Here is a 22,147-nt window from a genome sequence, read left to right as displayed (position 1 = left end):
TACATCAGCGGATATGTTTAACACAGCTACTGTTTCCCTATTTCTTTTCCCGTCTTCCTCTTCTCTCTGCCTCTCTCTTTCTCTCTCTTTGTCCCCCCCCCTCTCTCTCTCTCTCTCTCTCCCCTCGCTCACTCTCTCTCTCTCTGTCTCCCTCTCTCTCTCCTCTCTCTCTCTCTCTCTCTCTCTCTCTCTCTCTCTCTCTCTCTCTCTTTCTCTCTCTCTTATTCTCTGCCTCTCTCACCCTCTATCTACCCCCCTCTCTCTCTCACTCTCTCTCTCTTGCTTTCTCTCTGCCTCTCTGCCTCTCTGCCTCTTTCTCCCTCTCTCTCCTCTGCTGTTAATCAGGGAGAAACACTTTGGGTGTTATTAACACACTCAAGGCTGCCCACACTAGTAGTATTATGAGCACACACACACACACACACACACACACACACACACACACACACACACACACACACACACACACACACACATTCAGGGAAACACACCCACATGCATGCACAGCGACACACAGGCTCTCAGACTCACTTTCCCCCCATCTCTCCCCATCTCCCTCCCCATCTCTCCCCATCCCTCCCCCATCTCCCTCTGCATAGTACCCACTTGTTCCTGACAGCCCTCGATGGGTAATTAGGGCTCCACATGACATGTATACAACACACTGCACATCCCACCCACTCACAGTCACACATACAGAACTGAGATCTATGTTAACAGCAGCTTCCCCGGTTGACCGTAGGAGTCATGTAGAAAAACACGCAGCTTTGTAGCCAACAAATCAGACCCTTTACTATGTCATTCATTATGAGGCGTTTCTGTACTGTAGCCAGCAGGTTAATGCACTTCATGCCCGACAATGCGGTGGCTGTGGTGGAGGAGAATCGATGTCCTTTATGTAATGGCCCAGACTCGCCCAGACTTAGGGTTCAGAAACATCAGCGCCGACTATTTCACACTGCCTCTCCCAGTGTCAGAGCCAGGGCTATAACCAGAGCCAGAGTGTCAGACTGGGGGAGAGATATGTTCCTTATTCCGAGTTCCTGCACATATTTCAGGTGGCAGTAACTCTGGTGATGTCCAGGGTGAGGTTCTGTTTGGATGATGACAACATTCCGGTGAGGCAAAGGGAAGCTCTGTGGTCGACCCTGAACCACTGGGTCTCTTGTGGAGCGTCATCAGGTGGAATCTGTTATGAAGAGGAGGTAGATGCTTCACGCTCTATGGCTCTTGAATAAGAGCTGAATTGGTCCGAGATAACAGCGTGCTTTCATCATCACCGATAAACCCTTGTGTGCACGGTGACCCCCTGGAGTGGAGCCCCAGGGGTTAGGTGATGGAGGTGAGGGATGAGATGAGATAATCATCAATCCCAGAACCAGGACATTCTGGTTCCGGAACGTTAACACAAAACGTTCAAATAGAAACAAGAACAAAACCACAAATACAATATAACACCAATGTACTGTAAAACATGTCTCTGTATAGTATATACACCATAGGTGAGTAGTTGCATGTAAACTGTATGCATCCCTAAGGGGCCCCAGGGAGGGGTCGGAGGGGCTGGACCCCGGGGGCCCGCTGAGAGGGGAGGTCCTGAGGAGGTCTGAGCGTGTGGGATGAGGGTCATGGTGTGTGAGCGTGTGTGTGTAATCTCTCTCCTCTCGCTCTCTGTCTCCTCTCTCTCCATCCCGCCGTCGCCGGTCTAGAGGTAGCCATGAGTGCCCCGCGCCGGCCCTCAAGTTCCCATGGCGACAGGTAATGGTCTGCGCTGAGCGACACTCACACACACCGCCATACCGGCATGCACACGCGTGATTCATGAGTACACACAAACACACACACACACACACACACACACACAGAAATACACACACACAGCATAGAGATGCATACATAATGTGCTATACATGCACACACAGAAATACACACAAACACACACACATTATATAGAGATACCAACATAATGTACTATACACACACAGATACACACACACACAAACACACACACGCACACAAATACACAAACACACACACTGTATTGACATGCATACATATATACTCTACTGTACACACACACACACACACACACACATACAAACACACATACACACATACAAACACACATACACAGACACACATGTACACACGCCTGCACACAGTAAATTCTCCTTCTGTTTGCTTGCCAAGACTAAATGGTTGAGAGAGCCCAATTGATTGGGCGCTGAGCAATTCAGTCGTTACCAGGTGTCTGTGTTCTGTTCTGTGTTCTGTGTTCTGTGTTCTGTGTTCTGTGTTCTGTCTTCTGTGTTCTGTTCTGTTCTGTTCTGTGTTCTGTTCTGTGTTCTGTGTTCAGTGTTCTGTTCTGTGTTCTGTGTTCTGTTCTGTGTTCTGTTCTGTGTTCTGTTCTGTTCTGTTCTGTGTTCTGTTCTGTGTTCTGTGTTCTGTGTTCTGTGTTCAGTGTTCTGTTCTGTGTTCTGTGTTCTGTGATCTGTTCTGTGTTCTGTGTTCTATGTTCGGTGTTCTGGTTTTGTGTGTTGTGTTTTCTGTGTGTTCTATGTTCTATGTTCTATATTCAATGTTCTTAGTGTTCTGGTATCTGTGATTTCTGTATTCTGTGTTCTGGTTTCTGTGTTCGGTGTTCTTACATTTAAAATGCAGTGGCATCTCTGACACTGTATTGGCAGCATGAAACACCATCTTAGTTAAACTACCGTATCTTCTGCTGTGACTCAGATTGTCCCTGCTTTGCCAGACATTTGAGCAATCACATAAAGTGGAATATGAAAGTATTGCAAGTGATAGATTTTTCCTCCAATTGAATTCAAAGGATGTCCAATTAAAATAAACGTCCTTTGTCAGTTTTGCCAGCGTTCTCTGGCCTTTTTCTAAAGACTGTCTCCCGGCCTACTCTTCCCCTGGAAGAGAGAGGCCAGACTCAAACTTTGGGACATTCGGCACATTCAGCACACAGCGTTGTTCAGTGACCTGATTGTGTTCAATTGGTCTCTTGGGGTTTCTCTGCACAGGACGTATGGGTTTATATTCATACTCTGCTTATTCTGTCCTCAAAAAGTCATAAATCAACCCTTGCTCTACCTTCACTACACCACTTCCACCATCCCACCATCATTCCACCACCACCTCCACCTCCACCACCGCCTCTATCTCCACCACCACCTCTATCTCCACCACCACCTCTATCTCCTCACCACCACCATCATCTCCGCCACCACCTCCACTACCACCACCACACCACCTCCACCAACCCACCATCATTCCACCACAACCTCCATCACCATCATCTCCACCTCCACCACCACCAACACCTCTACCTCCACCACCATCATCTCCACCTCCACCTCCACCATCACCTCCACCACCACCACCACCATCTCCACCTCCAGCAAACTCTCCCTCCATCCTCCTTCATCACAACGCTGACGTGTGTTCTCTGTCCCTCCCTTCTCTCCCTCCCTCCCTCCTCTCCCTCCCCCTCTCCCTTCCTTCTCTCCCTCCCCCTTTCCCTCCCCCCTCTCCCTCCCCCCTCTCCCTTCCTTCTCTCCCTCCCCCTCTCCCTTCCTTCTCTCCCTCCCCCCTCTCCCTCCCCTTCTCTCCCTCCCTCCTCTCCCTCCCCCTCTCCCCCCCTTCTCTCCCTCCCCCCCTCTCCCTCCCAGCCGGTCGTCCTGTGAGACGCTGCAGAAGAACAACAGCAGCAACTCTGGGGTCATCCTGGACATCTCCACCCTGAAGATAGCAGAGGAGGACTCAGGGGTTCCCCCTCTGCCGCCCCGCTACCGCTTCAGGGACCTGCTGCTCGGAGACCAGACCTCCCAGAACGACGACCGGTGAGGGGGGGGGGGGGGGGCGGCACACTGTTAGGACGCCCCTCAGGGTGTGTGTGTGTGTGTGTGTGTGTGTGTGTGTGTGTGTGTGTGTGTGTGTGTGTGTGTGTGTGTTTGTGTGTGGGTGTGTGTGTGTGTGTGTGTGTGTGTGTGTGTGTGTGTGTGTGTGTGTGTGTTTGTGTGTGGGTGTTTGTGTGTGGGTGTTTGTGTGTGGGTGTGGTTGTGGTTGTGTGTGTGGAGGCTTACACTGTAGGACACCTCTCAGAGTGTGTGTGTGGGGGTGTGGGGGTGTGTGAGGGTGTTTCTCAGTGTGGGTGGGGTGTGTGTGTGTGTGTGTGTGTGTGTGTGTGTGTGAGTGTGTGTGTGTGTGTGTGTGGTAGTGTGTGAGTGTGTGTGTGTGTGTGTGTGTGAGTGTGTGTGTGTGTGTGTGTGTGAGTGTATGTGGGTGGGTGTGTGAGTGTGGAGTGTGTGTATGTTTGCATGTTGGGGGAGGGTTGAATGGCTAAAATGGTTAGTTTTGCTGTGTTCAGTTGAGTCTGTGTGCATCCTTTAATTGGCCGCTATGTTCTGTAGCGTGGCGACTTTCACACACACACACACACACACACACACACACACACACGCGCGGCTCAAAACACTCTCACGCTCTTCAGACTGCACTGCAGATCGGTCGGCACATCTACTAAGGCGTGTGTGTGTGTACGTCCTCGCCACACGGGCAGGGCGCCCTCAAACCGCACCGCCACTTAGGAAGTGGAGGTGCGGTTTGAGGGCGCCCTGCCCGTGTGGGGCGCCCTCAACACGGGCAGTAACGTCCCCGTGACTGGGACGTGTCGGAGTGTCCTCCTGTGGACGGGTGGGTCTGCGGTCGGGGGGGTTTACTCAGAGACCAGAGGGGTGGTTGAGGCGGTGGTCGGCTGAGAGCTGCGGAGCTCTCCCTGGTGCTGCAGGCCCCCGCCGAGGGAGGGCCGGTCCCAGTGGCTCACCGCAGGCAGGCGGGCTGGCCGGCCTCAGGGCGGGATTTACGATGCAGGGGTTTACAATCGATCCGGTTCGGTTTCTCCTGGAATCGTTAAACGCACCACCTTGTTGCTTTTTATGTACGCCTCGGGGCAGCTGGTGGAGTCTGCTAATAAACAGGGCTCGTGGACGTAGCGGCCATCCTGGATACTTCATGGTTCGAAACCCTCTTGTATGTTTTGTGTCTGTATGTGTATTTTCTACATTTATGATATTCCCATCTTAAATAAAAAAAAAATATATAATATTTTTCTACATATTTTTGATGTGTATTCAATTGAAGTATGAACACCACATTATCTTCTCCTATACAATCCCAGACACAGACACAAATACACACACAGACACACACACGCACAGATCAGTCAGATTGTAGTACTCAGATACCCCATCTGAGTAGTACCAAGATGGGGTCCCCCTCGCTCTCCAGGCACCCCTGGTCACCCGTCAACTCTCCACAGCCAGGAGGAGCAGACCTATTGTTCCTCAAAGTGGTACCCGGCCTCGTAACACCTCGTAGCCTCAGCGTGTGCTGAATACATTGAGTGGGATGCCTTGGTGTTTATCATCTGATCCTTACGTTGGAGGGCTTTTGCATCCTCACTTGTTTCACCATTTGCAGGAACAGAAAGCCGTGCCCTGTGTTGCATGTTATCTTGTGGGCCCAGCCACAACCGATGGCATTTCTCACAGAGGGTTGTTAACCTTCCATTGATGTGGTCCTCTTTGTGCTGTGAGATTAGCCTGTAGGTCAGCCAGGCCCGGGAAGGGAATGGGACCTTTCTCTACTGGCTGTATCCCGGTAAACAGACAGGCATGTGACCCTTCAACTATGAGGTCTTTTGTCTCTCTCCCGTCTACTTCTCTCTTGTCTCTCCATCTCTCTCTCCGTCTCACTCACTCTCTCTCGCTCTCCCTCTCTCTCCATCTCTCTCTCTCTCTCTCTCTCTCTTCCCTTCCTCTCTCTCTCTCTCTCTCTCTCTCTCCCCCTCTCCCCCTCTCTCTCCCTCTATGAAGCCCCCCCCAGGCCTCCCATGGCAATAGCTGTCAGTGTGATTTACTTCAAATCAAGGAGCTTTTCTCCACACACATGGCTTTCGCCTTTTCTCACAACACACAAGACTGGTTGTGTGTTTTTTATAGTATATTTGAATAGGATGTATCATATGTAATAATTATGTAATAATAATAATATATAATAGATATTATAGTATATTTGAATATAAACAAAAACAACAAAATAATACAACAACAAAAAACACCTGCTAAAGGATTTGTTCAACAAATGGATTTAAATTGTGAGCAGCACGCCAGTAAGCAGACAGTGGATCCATCTGTAGATTCAAGACAGCACGGAGAGAAGCAGCAAACGTAAAGTACCCTCGAATGTGTGAAGACTTGAGAACGAGTGTGACACATCTGTGACTCGAAATGCCAGAAAAATATAATCTCTTGAGTCTAGATGTGTGTGTGTGTGTGTGTGTGTGTGTGTGTGTGTGTGTTTGTGGGTGGGTGCATGAGTACATGCCTTTGTGTGTGTGTGTATTTGTTTGTGAGAGAGATGAAGAGAGAGAGAGAGAGTGAAAGAGAGAGAGAGAGACAGAATGAGTGATGAGAGAGAAAGAGAGAGAGGGAGAGAGAGAGTGATGGAGAGAGAGTGAGAGAGAGAGAGAGTGATGGAGAGAGAGAGGGAGAGCTGCACATCCCATGCATAAAACCTTAAACCGAGTAATCTTGCACATTCGCATCTGTGTGTGAAAGATGCATGAGCAAGGTGTAGCCGTTTATCTGATGTATCAGCAGAGATCTCCTTGGGTTTGGTGTGCTCTATTTAATACTGTGTGGTTCACTAGGATGCATTCTGCTCAAGGACTTCGCTGCTATTTGCTTACCGTGCTGGGGCGTGAATTCACGAATCAAGCATCCCTCAGGGAGTCGTCCATCCCAGGAGGGGCTTCTCTCTGCCCAGGGCTGTCTGTCTGAGATAACGTCCACATGCCTGGGCTGAAACGCTCTGAATTGGTGACGCATACACATTTAAAAAAGAACTGTGTTGAATGTGTTGAATGTGGGATTTTCTTCCAAACAATTACAGTCGAAGTTGGCCCAGACAGGCACAATCTGTTTTCACGCATGTGTCTCTATTTGTGTGTGTGAGTGTGAGTGTGTGTGTGCGTGTGTGTGAGTATGTGTGTGCGTGCGTGTTTGTGTGTGTAAGTGCTTGAGTGTGTGTGTGTGTGTGTGTGTGTGTGTGTGTGTGTGTGCGTAAGTGCTTGAGTGTGTGCGTGTGTGTGTAAGTGCTTGAGTGTGTGTGCGTGCGTGTATGTGTGTGTGTGTATGTGTGTGTGTGTTCCCAGGGAGGTGTCCTCTTGGTGGGCATTATGTGCAGTGCTGGGTGAAGTGGAGCTGGCTGCTGCCGGGCACCGCTCTCCACAGCATTGTGTGGGCGCAGGAGAGGAACAGTCACGCCGAGGCCATGCTTCAGTGGTCCAGTCTGTGCATCCGGGTGTGTTGCTCTGTGCGTGCACATGTATGTATGTTTGCGATTAAGAAATAAATGTATTGATGTGTTTCTGTGGTATTTTTGTCGTAGCAATTACAGTTGAAACGTTTCCCCAGACAGACATGTGTTTTCACACACTCAAGTGTCTCCAGCGTGTGTGTGTGTGTGTGTGTGTGTGTGTGTGTGTGTGTGTGTGTGTGTGTGTGTGTGTGTGTGTGTGTGTGTGTGAGTGTGTGTGTGTGTGTGTGTGTGCCTGTGAGTATGGATTTTTTTTGTGTTTCCACTTTAAATTGGGGGATGTTTTATGTTCAGTTTTCAAATAGTACCGTAGACAATGTGTGTGTGTGTGTGTGTGTGTGTGTGTGTGTGTGTGTGTGTGTGTGTTTGTGTGTTCCCGTGCTTGTGCCTGTGTGATGTAGCGCTACTTGTCGGAGAGCAGGGAGAAGGGAATCACGCATCATCAATTGACATGGGAAGCAGTGAGCGAACGATTTAATCTGCTTTTCAGGGCCCAACAGGCAGTCAAGGGGAAATTGTTTCCATCCATCTTCCTGCTGTTATATATTACGCCTGCTGTTTTAATTTGTCTCGGCAGGACGGTAATGAGATTATACCACAGTGACCACTTTTGATTTTACTAGACAATGTTGTCACCTCTATCAGCATGTCGATGTGATTAAACTTCAACATGGTCACCTACTGTATATCAGCATGTTGATGTGACTAGACCTCAACATGGTCACTTATATCAGCAGGTTGATGTGAATAGGGATCAATGTGTACAGCTATATCAGTACTCGATGCTCCTGCAGGCTGCTGACCATTCGCCCACGTAAAAAGAACAGTCATCACGAACAAGGACATGAATCCTTGAACGACTTTGTAATTTATTCACAGAGAAAATAACCCTTTCTGTCTCCCATCCTTTTTTCTACCCAACCTTATTCAACACACTCCACACATTCCCACGTGCAGACATGCACATATGAAGTAACATTACGCCTTGCACGCACACACATATACTTGTGTGTGTGCGTGTGGGCATATGTTTGTACGTTTACACACATACATCATCACATACAAATGCATCCATGCAGTACATATATACATACATACATACATACATACATACATACATACATACATACTTACATACATACATACATACATACGTACATACATACGTACATACATACGTACGTACGTACATACATACATACAACATACATGCATACATATATACATAAATACGTTGAGTAGACTCTGGAACTCCCTCCCCTAAGACATCAGAGACTCAGAGTCCCTCCTAGTTTTCCAATCCCACGTCAAGACCCATCTTCTCTCTACCTTCCCTTAGCCCCCCGGCCCCCCCCCAACCCCCCCATCCACCCCCCATGTGTGTCAGTGCTGTATATCTGTTGTTTGTTTTACCACCACCTCCCCTCAGTGTAAAGCGACTTTGAGTCCTAGAATAAAGCGCTATATAAATCCCATATAAATCCTGTATTATTATTATTTTTGTACATAAATACACACACACATTAATACATACAGTCATACATACATACATACATACATACATACATACACACAAACAGATATACATACATACAAACATACACGCATACATACGTACATATATGCATATGAACATAAATACATACATACATATATGCATACATAAATATATATATACATACATACATATGCATACATGGCATCAGTTGTGTGTTTAACCATGGTTCAATGCTCGATGCTTAAGGTTATGCTCACTGCAGAAGCTGTTTTATAACGGGAACAGAACGCAGAGGGGAGGAGGGGGAGGAGGAGGAGGAGGAGGAAGAGGAAGGAAGGAGGGGAGGAAGAGGAGGGGAGGAGGAGGAGGGGAGGTGGAGGAGGAGGAGGGGAGGAGGAGGAGGGGAGCAGGAGTAGGGGAGCAGGAGGAGGTGGGCAGGAAGAGGAGGAGGGGAGGAAGAGGAGGGGAGGAGGAAGATGATTGGAGGTGGATGAGGGGAGAAGGAGGTGGGGAGGAAGAGGAAGGGAGGCAGAGGCGGAGGAGGAGAGGAGGACGGAGAACAACAAGTGATTAGAGCTAATAACAGGGTGCAGCCCGTGAAGTGCATTGTTCCTACGCACGAGTGCTCTCACACACACCTAGCCCCCCTCCCCCCTCCAACCTCTCCCCCTTCAGCCACGTCACGCCGTTCTGCTGGACACACACGCACACACACACGCACACACACACACACACACGTGCGCGCGCGCGCACACGCACACATACACGCACGCACACACACACACACACTCAGACACACACACGCACACACACACACACACACACACACACACACACACACACACACACACATACACACACACACACACACACACACACACCACACACACACACACACACACACACAGGCCGGCCAGTCTAGACCATAGGTGGCATTAGTCACCGGAAACAGTGTGGGCACACAACACTCTCTCTCTCTCTCACTCTCTCTCTTTCTCTGTCTCTCTCTCTCTCTCTCTCTTCGTCTCTTTCTCTCTCTCAGTCGATTCAATTCAATTAAATTCCAAAAAGCTTTATTGGCATGAGGAATAAACAATTGACATTGCCAAAGCAGGTGAACAATAAAGTGATCAAAGTATAAAACGTTAAATACAAAATATATATACATATCAGTCTCTCTCTCTCTCTCTCTCCTTCAGTCTCTCTTCCCTCTCTCTCTCTCTCTCTCTCTCTCTCTCTCTCACCATCTGTGGGGACATCGTGCCTGTGCTATGCTCAGATGTTCCAGTTGTGTTTCTAATGCTTTAATTCTGAAGCAGAATCAAAGAGCTGCAGAGCCCAGGGCAAATGTTCTGTCGCTCTAGCTGCTGCTCCTACAGTGTCTGTTGTGTGCTTTATCCCAGTGGCCTGTCTCTCTACAGTGTCTGTTGTGTGCTTTATCCCAGTGACCTGTCTCTCTACAGTGTCTGTTGTGTGCTTTATCCCAGTGACCTGTCTCTCTACAGTGTCTGTAGTGTCCTTTATCCCAGTGACCTCTCTCTCAACAGTGTGTCTGTTGTGTGCTTTATCCCAGTGACCTGTCTCTCAACAGTGTGTCTGTCCATTATCCCAATGACCTGTCTCTCTACAGTGTCTGTAGTGTCCTTTATCCCAGTGACCTGTCTCTCTACAGTGTCTGTAGTGTCCTTTATCCCAGTGACCTGTCTCTCTACAGTGTCTGTAGTGTCCTTTATCCCAGTGGCCTGTCTCTCTGCAGTGTGTCTGTCCTTTATCCCAGTAACCTGTCTCTCTGCAGTGTGTCTGTCCTTTATCCCAGTGACCTGTCTCTCTACAGTGTCTGTAGTGTCCTTTATCCCAGTGACCTGTCTCTCTACAGTGTCTGTAGTGTCCTTTATCCCAGTGACCTGTCTCTCTGCAGTGTGTCTGTCCTTTATCCCAGTGACCTGTCTGCCTGCGGTGTGTCTGTCCTTTATCCCAGTGACCTGTCTGCCTGCGGTGTGTCTGTCCTTTATCCCAGTGACCTGTCTCCCTGCGGTGTGTGTCTGTAGTGCTGTGCTGCCAGCGACATCGTTTCTGCTGTCACCAGAATGCACACTGTGACACGAGGAGAACAAGAACACAAACAGCGTTCTGGGCTCTGTGGTGCATAAATCCTAACCCTAACCCAGGGTTCCATCTTGTCAACTTCCACCATTCAACAGTTGAATGATAGAAGGGGTTGTGTCATTGTGCGCCTTCATTAGTCAGCCTCTGTGATCACGCAGAGCCACAAAGTCTCAGAGGCAGTGTGCAATTAGAGCCACGTTTGAAAGCAAGAGTTGTCACAGGGGAGGTGGGGGGGAAAACTGCCTCTTTTTAATGGCTTTCTCTTTTGCAGCCAGCATGTCTCTGGGTAACTCAGGAGTATTAAGAAGAACGCCAGCGGTTTCTTTCTCACCCGTTTAATTATCTGATGGGCTGGCATACAAAGCGTCAGACATCGGTGCAGACGACTCTGAGTGTGTATGTTTGTGTGTGTGTGTGTGTGTGTGTGTGTGTGTGTGTGTGTGGACGTCTTCTACGTCCTTGCCGTTCCAATCCCTCTCCCATTAATTCATTTATTATAATTTATGAAACTGTAATTGATGTGAATATTATTCAATGACAGGCAAATGTCGGGAATGCTGTTTTACTTATGCTGTTTACTAATAATTACAATGGTCACCTTTCTGTGTAATCTTCAGAAGTAATTAATGCATTACACTCAATATATATAAATATAAACTATAAACTTATACAACCTGCAGTACGACCAGGGAAAGGGCCTTCCTGGAGAGAGCCAGGAGGCTGAATGCCTTTTCTCTTTTTTACAGTAAATAACTGCACTTTCAAGGCAACCTTTCCAACCAAAAGCTGGTTTTAAAAGCCTGACAAAAAACAAAAAACAGTGTTTTGTGCTTTCAGTGTCATTCTGCAAAAAAAGAAAAAAAGTATATTTCTTGTTATTCATTTTGCTAAAAGGAAATCTGAATAGATATTCACACATTGTGTGTGTGTGTGTGTGTGTGTGTGTGTGTGTGTGTGTGTGTGTGTGTGTGTGTGTGTGTGTGTGTGTGCGTGCGTGTGTGCGTGCGTGCGTGGGTCCGTGCGTGCGTGTGTGCGTGCGTGTGTGTGTGTGTGTTGGGGTCCTCATGTGTGTTTGTGTGTGTTTCTGTTTAAGTGCATCACCGTGTTTGTTTGTGTGTGTGTGTGTGTGTGTGTGTGTGTGTGTGCAGCGGGGGGTGGATGTTGATGTGAGTGTGCTTGTGCTTGCGTGTATGTGTGTTTGTTGATCTCTGGACCTCCTGAGGATGGACGGACAGACAGACAGACAGACAGACAGACAGACAGGACCAGCCGATGGTGGCTGGTTCATCTGATAACAGTGCGTTGTCATGGCACCTCCCTCTCCCTCCTCAGCCCTGTGGTTGTTACCATGGAGACCTACTGTCAGTCTGGACCTCCAGCCAGTCTCCTCTGGACTGTGGTCGTTACCATGGAGACCTACTGTCAGTCTGGACCTCCAGCCAGTCTCCTCTGGACCGTGGTCGTTACCATGGAGACCTACTGTCAGTCTAGAGGTCCAGCCCGTGTCCTCTGTAGTGGAGACCTACAGGCAGGCAGGTCTAGTGGCGCCAAATATGATTGTGGGAGCTAGATTGTTCATAGCAGGTGATAATACATTTTGACTAAACAAACAATTACAGATTATAACACACACCATAATATGGTACGAATCAACCAATTAAATCACAGCAACAAGCAGCAACGGTCATCATGCTGTCATCATCACTTACGCAAATTAAAAGTCAGAGAGTTTCAAACTCCCATAACCGGGGCTCCCGTTCTGTCCCGTTCGTGCTGCGCGCCACATTATTATTTAAAAAAAAGTTTTTTCAGGCTCAGCCTTTTTCAACGGGTGCTCAAGCTCTCATAACCCCCCCCCCCCCACCCCTAGTGTCCTTCAATCTGGCTCGGGAGGCACACTGTAACGCCTCCTCTCCACTAAAGTGGATTGGGAATAATCTCCGATATTTTAATCGTTTCAGTTGAATCAGTTCTGCTTATCGCCACTAGGTGTCTCTGTTACATCGGTTCTACGCCTTCTGGCCAGCACCTGCCTGTGCACCTGTTCTGCCACCACACTGTTTACCCATTACGCCATCATATCTGATCCCTTTTTCCTCTCATTGATTGTTTCTCTCTTCATTACGTTTGTCATTCTGAACCGGATCCTCATTCCTCATTTGCTGATCCGTCGTTATTGTGGATCAGATCTTGCATTGTGGATAGGCCTAATATATAGGCTGTCTGGTGTATTCCGGTCAAAGGCAGGATCACAACAATATTTGTAGTGGGGTTTACAAGAGTGATTTGTTTGCTCAGCTGGGGAAATATTGGCACACTTTCCTGGCCGGTTCTCTGGGTGGAGAAATATGAGTTTTCCCTGCTGTGATAATGACCAGGCGTGGTGGCCTGCGGTAGCCTACTGAAGGGCTTCAGCTCACACAACAGAAACCAACCCGGTGTTTGTGATCCAGGATCTGTTTGGTTATCAGGTTATTTTGCTCCATGGGACATTTGAACTAAAGTGTTTAAATGCGGTTCTTTCTTTGTCAGACGTGTTCTGCATGACACGTGAATATTTTAATAGTTTGCATAGCCTAGTAGCCTAGTTTATATACGATGCCAATTGCATTGCAAAAGTATAAAGGAATAGGGTTAAATGTCACGTTGTGTCATGTGATATTTAACCTATTCCGGGCGTATCGAAATCACTGATGAGTCTTTTAGCTGACAGCCCGTCATCGATCGATTGATGGACGGGCTATTGATCACTCCTCCTAGATTAACACCTACACCGTAGCACTGAGCGTTAAATCAAACGGTGGTCGTTAATAACGGGGTTTCTCTACGGGAGGTCTGGGACTGGCTGGTTGACGTGGTGTTGTGACGACGCAATGGATGGAGGATGGAGGGATCTGCTGGCGGGAGAGGCTCAGACGTCCACCCTCTGCGTCTCTAACGCAACCAGCGGAGACGGAAAGGCTCTCCCTCCTCTTCGTCATCCTCTTCCTCTGCTTCTTCTGCTTCACTTTTCTTCTGGCGAAAAGAGATGAGGACGCGGATCTCTGGTTCCTGAGCCCTTCGCGACACACGGAGGAACAGACCGGTCGTGTAGCATTATCTTGGATTGGTATTTGGGGAGGCAGCGAAGGAGGGGGAGGCAGGCATGGCAGGCGCTAAACTCACACCGTCGCCCTCGGAGATAGACCCAGACGTCAAGACCGAGGTGCAAAAGACCCCCCCGGAGCCCACCTGGGTCAACCCGTCGATGGCGGCCCGGACCATGGGTTCCTTCGGGAGCGATACGGGCCAGAGGTACGGCCACCGCAGTTCCTGCACGGAGAGATGCATGCTTCTCGATGCAGTCGGGCTGCAACCCTGCAGCCCGACTGCATCGAGAAGCATGCATCTCAAAGCAGTCGGGCTGCAAACCTGCAGCAGCAGCCTCGTCCGCGTAACGTTAGCGATGCCGCAGCGCATGCATGTGGCACTAAAGTCTCCACAACAACTCGGTTGATGGATCCTCCACGCTTGTCTGGCTTTTGATACGCTACTGTCCCATCATCATCATCATCATCATCATCATCATCATCATCATCCTCATCGGCACCGTGACCATCATCATGTATGAAGCACCGAGTGTCAGTGTCAGTATCGAAGTTGAGTGATCGGAGCGTAAAATGACATAACCCGCGTGCCCCAGCCCGGTCTCCCCATCATGCCGGTTCATTCCCAGCTGATTTAGCGCCCCTCGCTTTCATCATTTCATCATCCCACAATGCGTGTTGAGGATACCTGTGTGTGTGTGTGTGTGTGTGTGTGTGTGTGTGTGTGTGTGTGTGTGTGTGTGTGTGTGTGTGTGTGTGTGTGTGTGTGTGTGTGTGTGTGTGTGTGTGTGTGTGTGTGTCCCTCTGAGCATTGAATGGGATTCACGGCACTGATCGTTACATCATTCATTCGGGGGGATGCTGCATCGTAATTACAGATGAATGCGTTTGTGGTCGTGTCGCTTCGGCCGCTCTGCTGGAGGGAGTCGATGGGTGCGATTCAATGGAGGGTCTGCAATGCAAACTGTGGGTGATTTGTGTTCGTCCCGCCGCTCAGGGGTGCACATCGTTCATGCACCAGTCATGCATTGGGTGTTAGGTGCAGAGAAAGGGCTGGGATGTGATTGTCAAAGTAGGTTAATAATTTGTAGTGATAATAAGTCTGGTAACAGCAGTGAGTCTGGTGGTGAATTTAGTGATTCAGGTTTTTTTTGGAACCGTTTCAAAAAGTATCACACGGCAATGCAGTGACAGTATTTATAGCATGCATCATCTCCAAGCTTCGGATTTATTAATTAATTTAATCTAAAATCAATTAGGAGGCAATTGTGCGTTTATTTATTGGTCAGCATAATTTTAATATATTATAAGTTCAACGTGAAAATTTTGATTTTCAATATAAAAAAATCCTATGGTAAATATATGTAAAACTTATATTTAAAAATATATGTCACACTATATGTCTATAGTAGGCCTATGACATATATTGACCTACAGTTCTCTACCAAGTTCTCTATTTTTAGTAAACTAATCCCATAATTAGGTAAAAAATAGTTCTCATTAATATGCATTTGGCTCAAACACACACACACACACACACACGCACGCACGCACGCACGCACACACACACACACACACACACACACACACACACACACACACACACACACACACACACACACACACCCTTCTGGAGCAATGAACATTTTTCATTCATGAATATTCTTCTCAGTTTAAAAGAACGTAGTTTAACCAACGAGGCTAGTGTAGTTTAACCCACAAGGCTAGCGTAATTCAGTATGTACCTTCTTATTTACTGGTATCTGAAGCGGCTGTGGTCGTATTGTCAATGCCAACGTGCTTTCGGTGCCAAGCACCTTGCAGCTCAGGTCTTCTATTTTCTAAAGTAAGAGTAGGCCTACCTAAAAATAGGGCACCATCTTGTTGCCATGGTCTTCAGAATCCTGTACCCCATATTATTCAGCAAAGCTGAGGCTACGTTGGTTGTGTGCCAGTGTGGTGTATAGCTCACTACATACTACAACTCTATGGATGGGGGGTGTAGTGGGAATGGAATGGTAGTTACTCCAAAAAAGTTAGTTAGTTAGTTACTTATTAATTAATTACTTATTACTAGTTACTTTTGTAATTACTTTACTTTACTCGTTACTGCATTTGAAAAGTAACTTCACTACTTATTACTTTACTTTCAATTAAAAATATATAAAAATAAAGGTCACTTTATCCCCTACAATTAAAACAGAAATGCACTTAAGCCGCGGTGACACTGCTGTTACTTTATGCGATGGTCCAAAGGCTGAATGAACCTGATCTATTCCGCAAGCTATGACATCGTGTCTTCCTCTCACCCTCTTGCAGGCAAGAGCATGCCTTCTCACGTTTAAAACTAATGCTGTCTATCCAGTGCACCGTCAAAGTAACTTTTGTTGTTGGCAGACCAAATGTCCGCGGTGGTGGACACATGATCCAGGGACTCAAAAGTTATTTTGAGCTTTGATTCCATGTCGGAATAACACTTGTCCAGGTAATGGGATAATGTTTTCCTGTCGGATGTTGCGCATTGCGGGTATTTTATCTAGTATTATGGGATCAGTTTACTAAAAATAGAGAACTGGGTATTTACATAACTGTAGGTCAATATATGTCATACTATAGACATATAGTGTGACATATATTTTTGCATGCTCTTGCAGGCAAGAGCAGCCTTCTCACGATTAAAACTAATGCTGTCTATCCAGTGCACCATCATTCCTAAGTAACTTTTGTTGTTGGCGGACCAAATGTGCGCGGTGGTGGACACATGATCCAGGGACTCAAAAGTTATTTTGAGCTTCGATTCCATGTCGGAATAACACTTGTCCAGGTAATGGGATAATGTTTTCCTTTCGAATGTTGGCTTGCGCGTCGCGGGTATTTTATCTAGTATTTTTCTAAATCTGGGTTGCGACAGTTGAATTACACCTGTCGCCTGGGCATAGAGTGCATTCGACTCGAACATTTTTGTCCTTTCGAGTTATGAACTGAAAGTAATCGCTACTGGCCGAAACACCCTGTCCCCGTCTCCGTCTCTATGTCCATTTCCCTCTTTCCTTCGCACCAGCAGCTACGCCACTCAAAACGATCGCTATGACAACGTACAGGTAGCACGCATGCACGCACCACTTAAACAGATCAGTAATCTGTTACTTTGTAACTCGTTACCCCCAACACTGTTAATGCCATGCTCAACCAACTGGGAAGGCTCTGCACATGTTATGGTAAGCAGGCCCCAATGTGAGTGGTGCTGTGATTATAGCAACAGCCCTGTTAATAGAGACATATATATATATATAACATCTATTACTGTACACAGTAGCTGTTGTTTTTATTACACCTTTTGCAAAAAAGAAACATTAGTCATTTGTAAATGTAGCATTTTATATATGAATTTATGAATAATATATTAATGATATAATAGCATATTAAAATGAATTATGAGCCCAAACTGTGGGCTGTATTAGCATAATTCTGTGTTTTTTAGGAGCTGTTATGCCAGCCTGAGGAGGTGGGGGAATAGCTCTATAGCTTCCCAAACATTATCTCTGCTCACTGACTTCATAACATCCTGGAAGGGCACATGAGGCCAATACACGCATATGTCTCCATCTCGTGATGTCGTACCTAAGGGCTCGTCGCTACATCCGTGATTCAGGAGTATTTAGGATGAGGAATGGGAGAACAACGAAAGGCCTGCGGAACATGAATTGATTACACTTTACAGCTGCATTATTAGCACTTTTACGCATGCGTTATTAATACGTATGTGTGGAGATCCATCATGTAGAATCGTGCACATAACGCCTAAGGGTTCACGTAATTGTGATAATCCAGCATTTATGTAGGAACCATTTTGATTCTTAGGCTCTCGCCTGGAGATGTAGACTCCTGCAGAGCTGAGGAATATGATTTTGGGTGCATTGGTCGTTTTTATACCATAAGACTAAAACAGTCACCATTTGTGTTCTCTAGACAATGTCTCACCTCCTCCTCTTTCTTCCTCCAAGCGTTCCCTTATTCATCACGCCGCCTCTCCATCTGTCTCCATCTATCTGCTCCATCTCCATCGACGGGCCCGGAGCAGAGGAGCCAGGCTGTCAGGACAGATAGATTGGCCGGATGTTGCTTGGGAACAGAGTGCTTTAGATGGGAGATCAAATGTAATAAGGGCTGAGGTGATGGAAGGAGTGAGACAGATATCAGAGGACGGGACGATGCGAGGAGTGAGAGACATATCAGAGGACAGGGTGATGGGAGGAGGAGTGAGACAGATATCAGAGGACAGGACGATGCGAGGAGTGAGAGACATATCAGAGGACAGGGTGATGGGAGGAGGAGTGAGACAGATATCAGAGGACGGGACGATGCGAGGAGTGAGAGACATATCAGAGGACAGGGGGATGGGAGGAGGAGTGAGACAGATATCAGAGGACGAGGTAATGGGAGGAGTGAGAGACATATCAGAGGATGAGGTAATGGGAGGAGTGAGACATATCAGAGGACGGGGTGATGGGAGGAGTGAGAGACATATCAGAGGACGGGGTGATGGGAGGAGTGAGACAGATATCAGGAACATCAACTCATCGAGTACACCACCCTGTTGTTTGTGAGTTACCAAAACAAGACTTTAAAGCTGCTGTAGGTTAGACTTAGGAGCTATTATTTGAGTGTAATTGTTTTAGAAATGTCCTAGCAACCTATCAGCTATTAGTCAGTGAAAAGTTCTGTGAGATTATCTCTTTCTATTTTACTGTGCCTGCCTCTGTGTCAGACAATGTAGATTATAAACCACTCCCAGCTAATCTTTGACCAATCAGGACATCTCTCCCTTGATTGGTCGGGGGAATCCTTCTTGAGTGTCAATCATTGTGTGAAATGCAACACTTCTGTGTGGTGGAGAAACTCTGCTCCATAGGGGGGAGGGAGCCTAGGGAGGGAGCTCCATAGGGGGGAGGGAGCCTAGAGGGAAGGGATTCCTTTGTGGATTAGTTTCAGAATCTTGCTCTCTTCCACTGTTTTCTGCTCGCTCAGCTCTGGAATCTTACCTACAGCACATTTAACGTGCATAATCGGCCACTCCAACGTAGCAAATCTATCTTCATCATCATCACATTAGCTTAATGTATGACTAAACCATAGCATCTAACACAATACAACCACAACATTAAATTTGACACTGTGACCTGGTGTACTGGACAACATTGTTTTATTGAATAACTCAGTGTTCTTCCTGTTGTTGATACAACACGTGTTGTCTCAAATTATTCCCCACAACGCTCTGAGGCGAGGAACCCCCTGCAGACCCAATGGTAAGACCTTGAGAAGAGATTCATAAGGTCCTTATTATAATATTATTATAATAATGTAGTTTTGAGGAGAATATCTAAGAGGGACCATTTCCATTTCCCCTGTGCAACGTTTCCCCAGTGATGTGACTGTTACATAAAATATAAGGTGACTTCACAGAATCCTTTGAGGACAGTATTATAGCTTACCAAACGTTTTTTTCTCTCTGACTCCCTCTTTCCTTCCATACATTATTTTTGGATTTCACTCATAAGCACTTCCATACTGGTGCTCACACTGGGGTTCAGATAGTGGAAACTAATGACACAGCACAAAATTCTCTCAGGTATTCTCCAAGGTCAAATACATGAGCGCAATCAAGCAGGACGTGGAAATAACATTTGCATTATTTGCCAATAAAATCTCTTCTATGACTGTTTTTTAAGAAAAAATGATGTTACGGAGCCCATATAATAATCAAATAGCATCAAAATGTACGCATGGTGGATCAATCTCATGTAACTACAGTGTAGAGCAGCTCTGTCTTCAACAAACACACAGAAAGCGTTTGCTTCTGTTCTGTTCATACCAGCCACAGATCGTCTTGTTTCTCATTTGTGTGATCCTGTTTATTTATAGCGCCCTGGTTTCACGGTGCAATTACTCTGGGATTTGTATCGAAAAGCTTTGATTCAATACAGGGTGTTACATCGGCAGTTTAGGACAAGTGGAACATCAAGCTGTGTGAAATCGCCCCCTCGTTAGACTAGAGTAGATGAAGAGATACCTATCATCATCTTCCCTCCAAAGAAAGTTGGGACAGATTGAATAACCGTTGCGTGCGGCATCATTTGATATGCACGTATACTCAGTGCTCAGTGCGGGTGTGTATCTGTGCACGGCAGGAAGCTCTTCTGTACAAGACAATCAAATGACTACGGCACACACCTCTTCCTGCAGCTCAGAGTGCTTCCGCATCGGTAAAGGAACATGAGTGATTGTGTGCACTCATTTATTCTCAAAGAACCTCATTCATTATTTATGAACAGATCATTATTGTCTCTTGCCAAGGTATATCTGTAGTCCAAAGGAACCATTGATACCAGATGTAACCCATACCCCACCTGATGCTGTGCGAGCTGATCTAGCGGCACTCACTCACTATGGCTCCTAATAGTTCAGACTGAGATGGTCGGAGGAGTAAGGATAGCCTTTATTCCTGAATGGGATTTCCAGTTGAGGTGTTAGCATCCCGGTTGGGGACTTAGGAAGGAGGAAGTGGATTCAAAAGAGAAAAGACTACAAATCCCAGCCAGCCTTGAAACTACTGCAGACCCATGTGACACCTGAATGTATTCGTTCCTCAAGGACTAATGGTCAGAGTTGTCAGCCAGCGGAGCTGTAAGTTAAGTCTTCGTCTGGCAGCGGAGTACATCCATCCTGCTTCTCTGAGCTCTCTGCCACTCACCCTATGTTTGCTGTTGGAGTTCTAACGTTAGAAGGTGAGACGGATTTTACTACCTGGCTCTCTCTATCTCCATCTCTCTCTCTATCTCTCTCTATTTCTTTAGGAACAACAAGTGATGCAGAATAGTCACAGGGATGCAGAGTACATGGATGATAGGACTGTCTGCTGCTCAGCTGCTTACCTGAGTCTCACCAGATGTGCTGTTTACATGCTGCCTGTAGTGAGGATAATGGGAAGTTTGTGTGTCGTGTGTACATGTGTGTGTGTGTGTGTGTGTGTGTGTGTGTGTGTGTGTGTGTGTGTGTGTGTACATGTGTGTGTGTGCTTGTGTGTGTGTGTGTGTGTGTGTGCGTGTGTGTATATATATGATCCTACAGCACCTTATCAACATGAAGTTAATAGAGAACGTCTGCACACCTAAAGATAGCATCTTTATGGCCCATCATAATTCTAAACGTGTTGCCAGACAACCACACACAATCTTTTTTTGAATGGTAGGATGATTGAACTAGCTATATACTTTATTATGCCTCTTTCATTTCCACATCAAGGATTTATGTGGCTGTGTGTGTGTGTGTGTGTGTGTGTATGTGTGTGTATTGTATATATCAGGTAAACAGTTCAGATCAAAGTCAGATTTAGAAAAACAGATCAAAGAAAAATACGATCGAGGAAGGTATAGAGGGTTACGATCAACAGAATCTCTAATACAAGTACATATTACATGTCTACAATAGATTGGATGATGATAGACACATTATAGACATTATAGATTACAGATAATCACAGATAATCTAAATCTACAATATATGATCACTTTATTCTGTTGCATACAAAACGTATCAAACGTAACAAGTTATTAGAATCTGAATGTGACCATTGCTTCCATTACTCTCAGCATAACCCTTAAAAGTTAACGCAATAAAATATGTGTGCTTTTGACAGGGCTCCATCCCGGACACCTGTGGCTCCCCCCGGACTGCCCGCACTCAGTCGGTGGTTTGGGAGAGTCACAGAAGCTTTCTTTCCTAATGTGTTTACTACGGTAAAGGCCCCCACAGGCCCCTCGCGGCACACTCCCAGCACCTAATGCACATCCCGTTTAGCCCGTTTATCTCTGTTTAAGTGGGCGTCCGAGTCCTCTCGGAAATGGTTCCTCCTCTGTGTTCTGGGCAGTGGTTGTGCTCTGATGTTGACACAGATCTCTGTGCCTCGTGCCTCGCGTCGTCTCTCGTGTTCATCGATGTTGTCCTGAATCTGACGCTTGTTTGAGATGCATCGTCCATCTATGTCATCAAAGATTGGGTGGATCTCAGCCGC

At 46.8% G+C, this 22,147-nt stretch overlaps 1 protein-coding gene across 1 annotated transcript in view; it reads left to right on the top strand.

Moving 5' to 3' along the window:
- Window positions 1–1,717: 1,717 nt before the first annotated feature.
- Window positions 1,718–22,147, top strand: part of LOC311343939 (potassium channel subfamily T member 1-like) — a gene marked incomplete at both ends in the record, with an annotated part of 62,100 nt that continues 41,670 nt past the window's right edge. Inside the window, 2 exons of the mRNA XM_084468898.1 lie at window positions 1,718–1,758; window positions 3,678–3,848. Coding sequence (XP_084325024.1) covers window positions 1,718–1,758; window positions 3,678–3,848 — 212 coding nt within the window. The remainder of the gene's footprint in view (window positions 1,759–3,677; window positions 3,849–22,147) is intronic.

The sequence above is a fragment of the Micromesistius poutassou genome (genome assembly GCF_964030765.1).
Source record: "Micromesistius poutassou genome assembly, chromosome: 5".
Taxonomy (NCBI): domain Eukaryota; kingdom Metazoa; phylum Chordata; class Actinopteri; order Gadiformes; family Gadidae; genus Micromesistius; species Micromesistius poutassou.
This window is presented reverse-complemented; position numbering and strand designations above follow the sequence as displayed.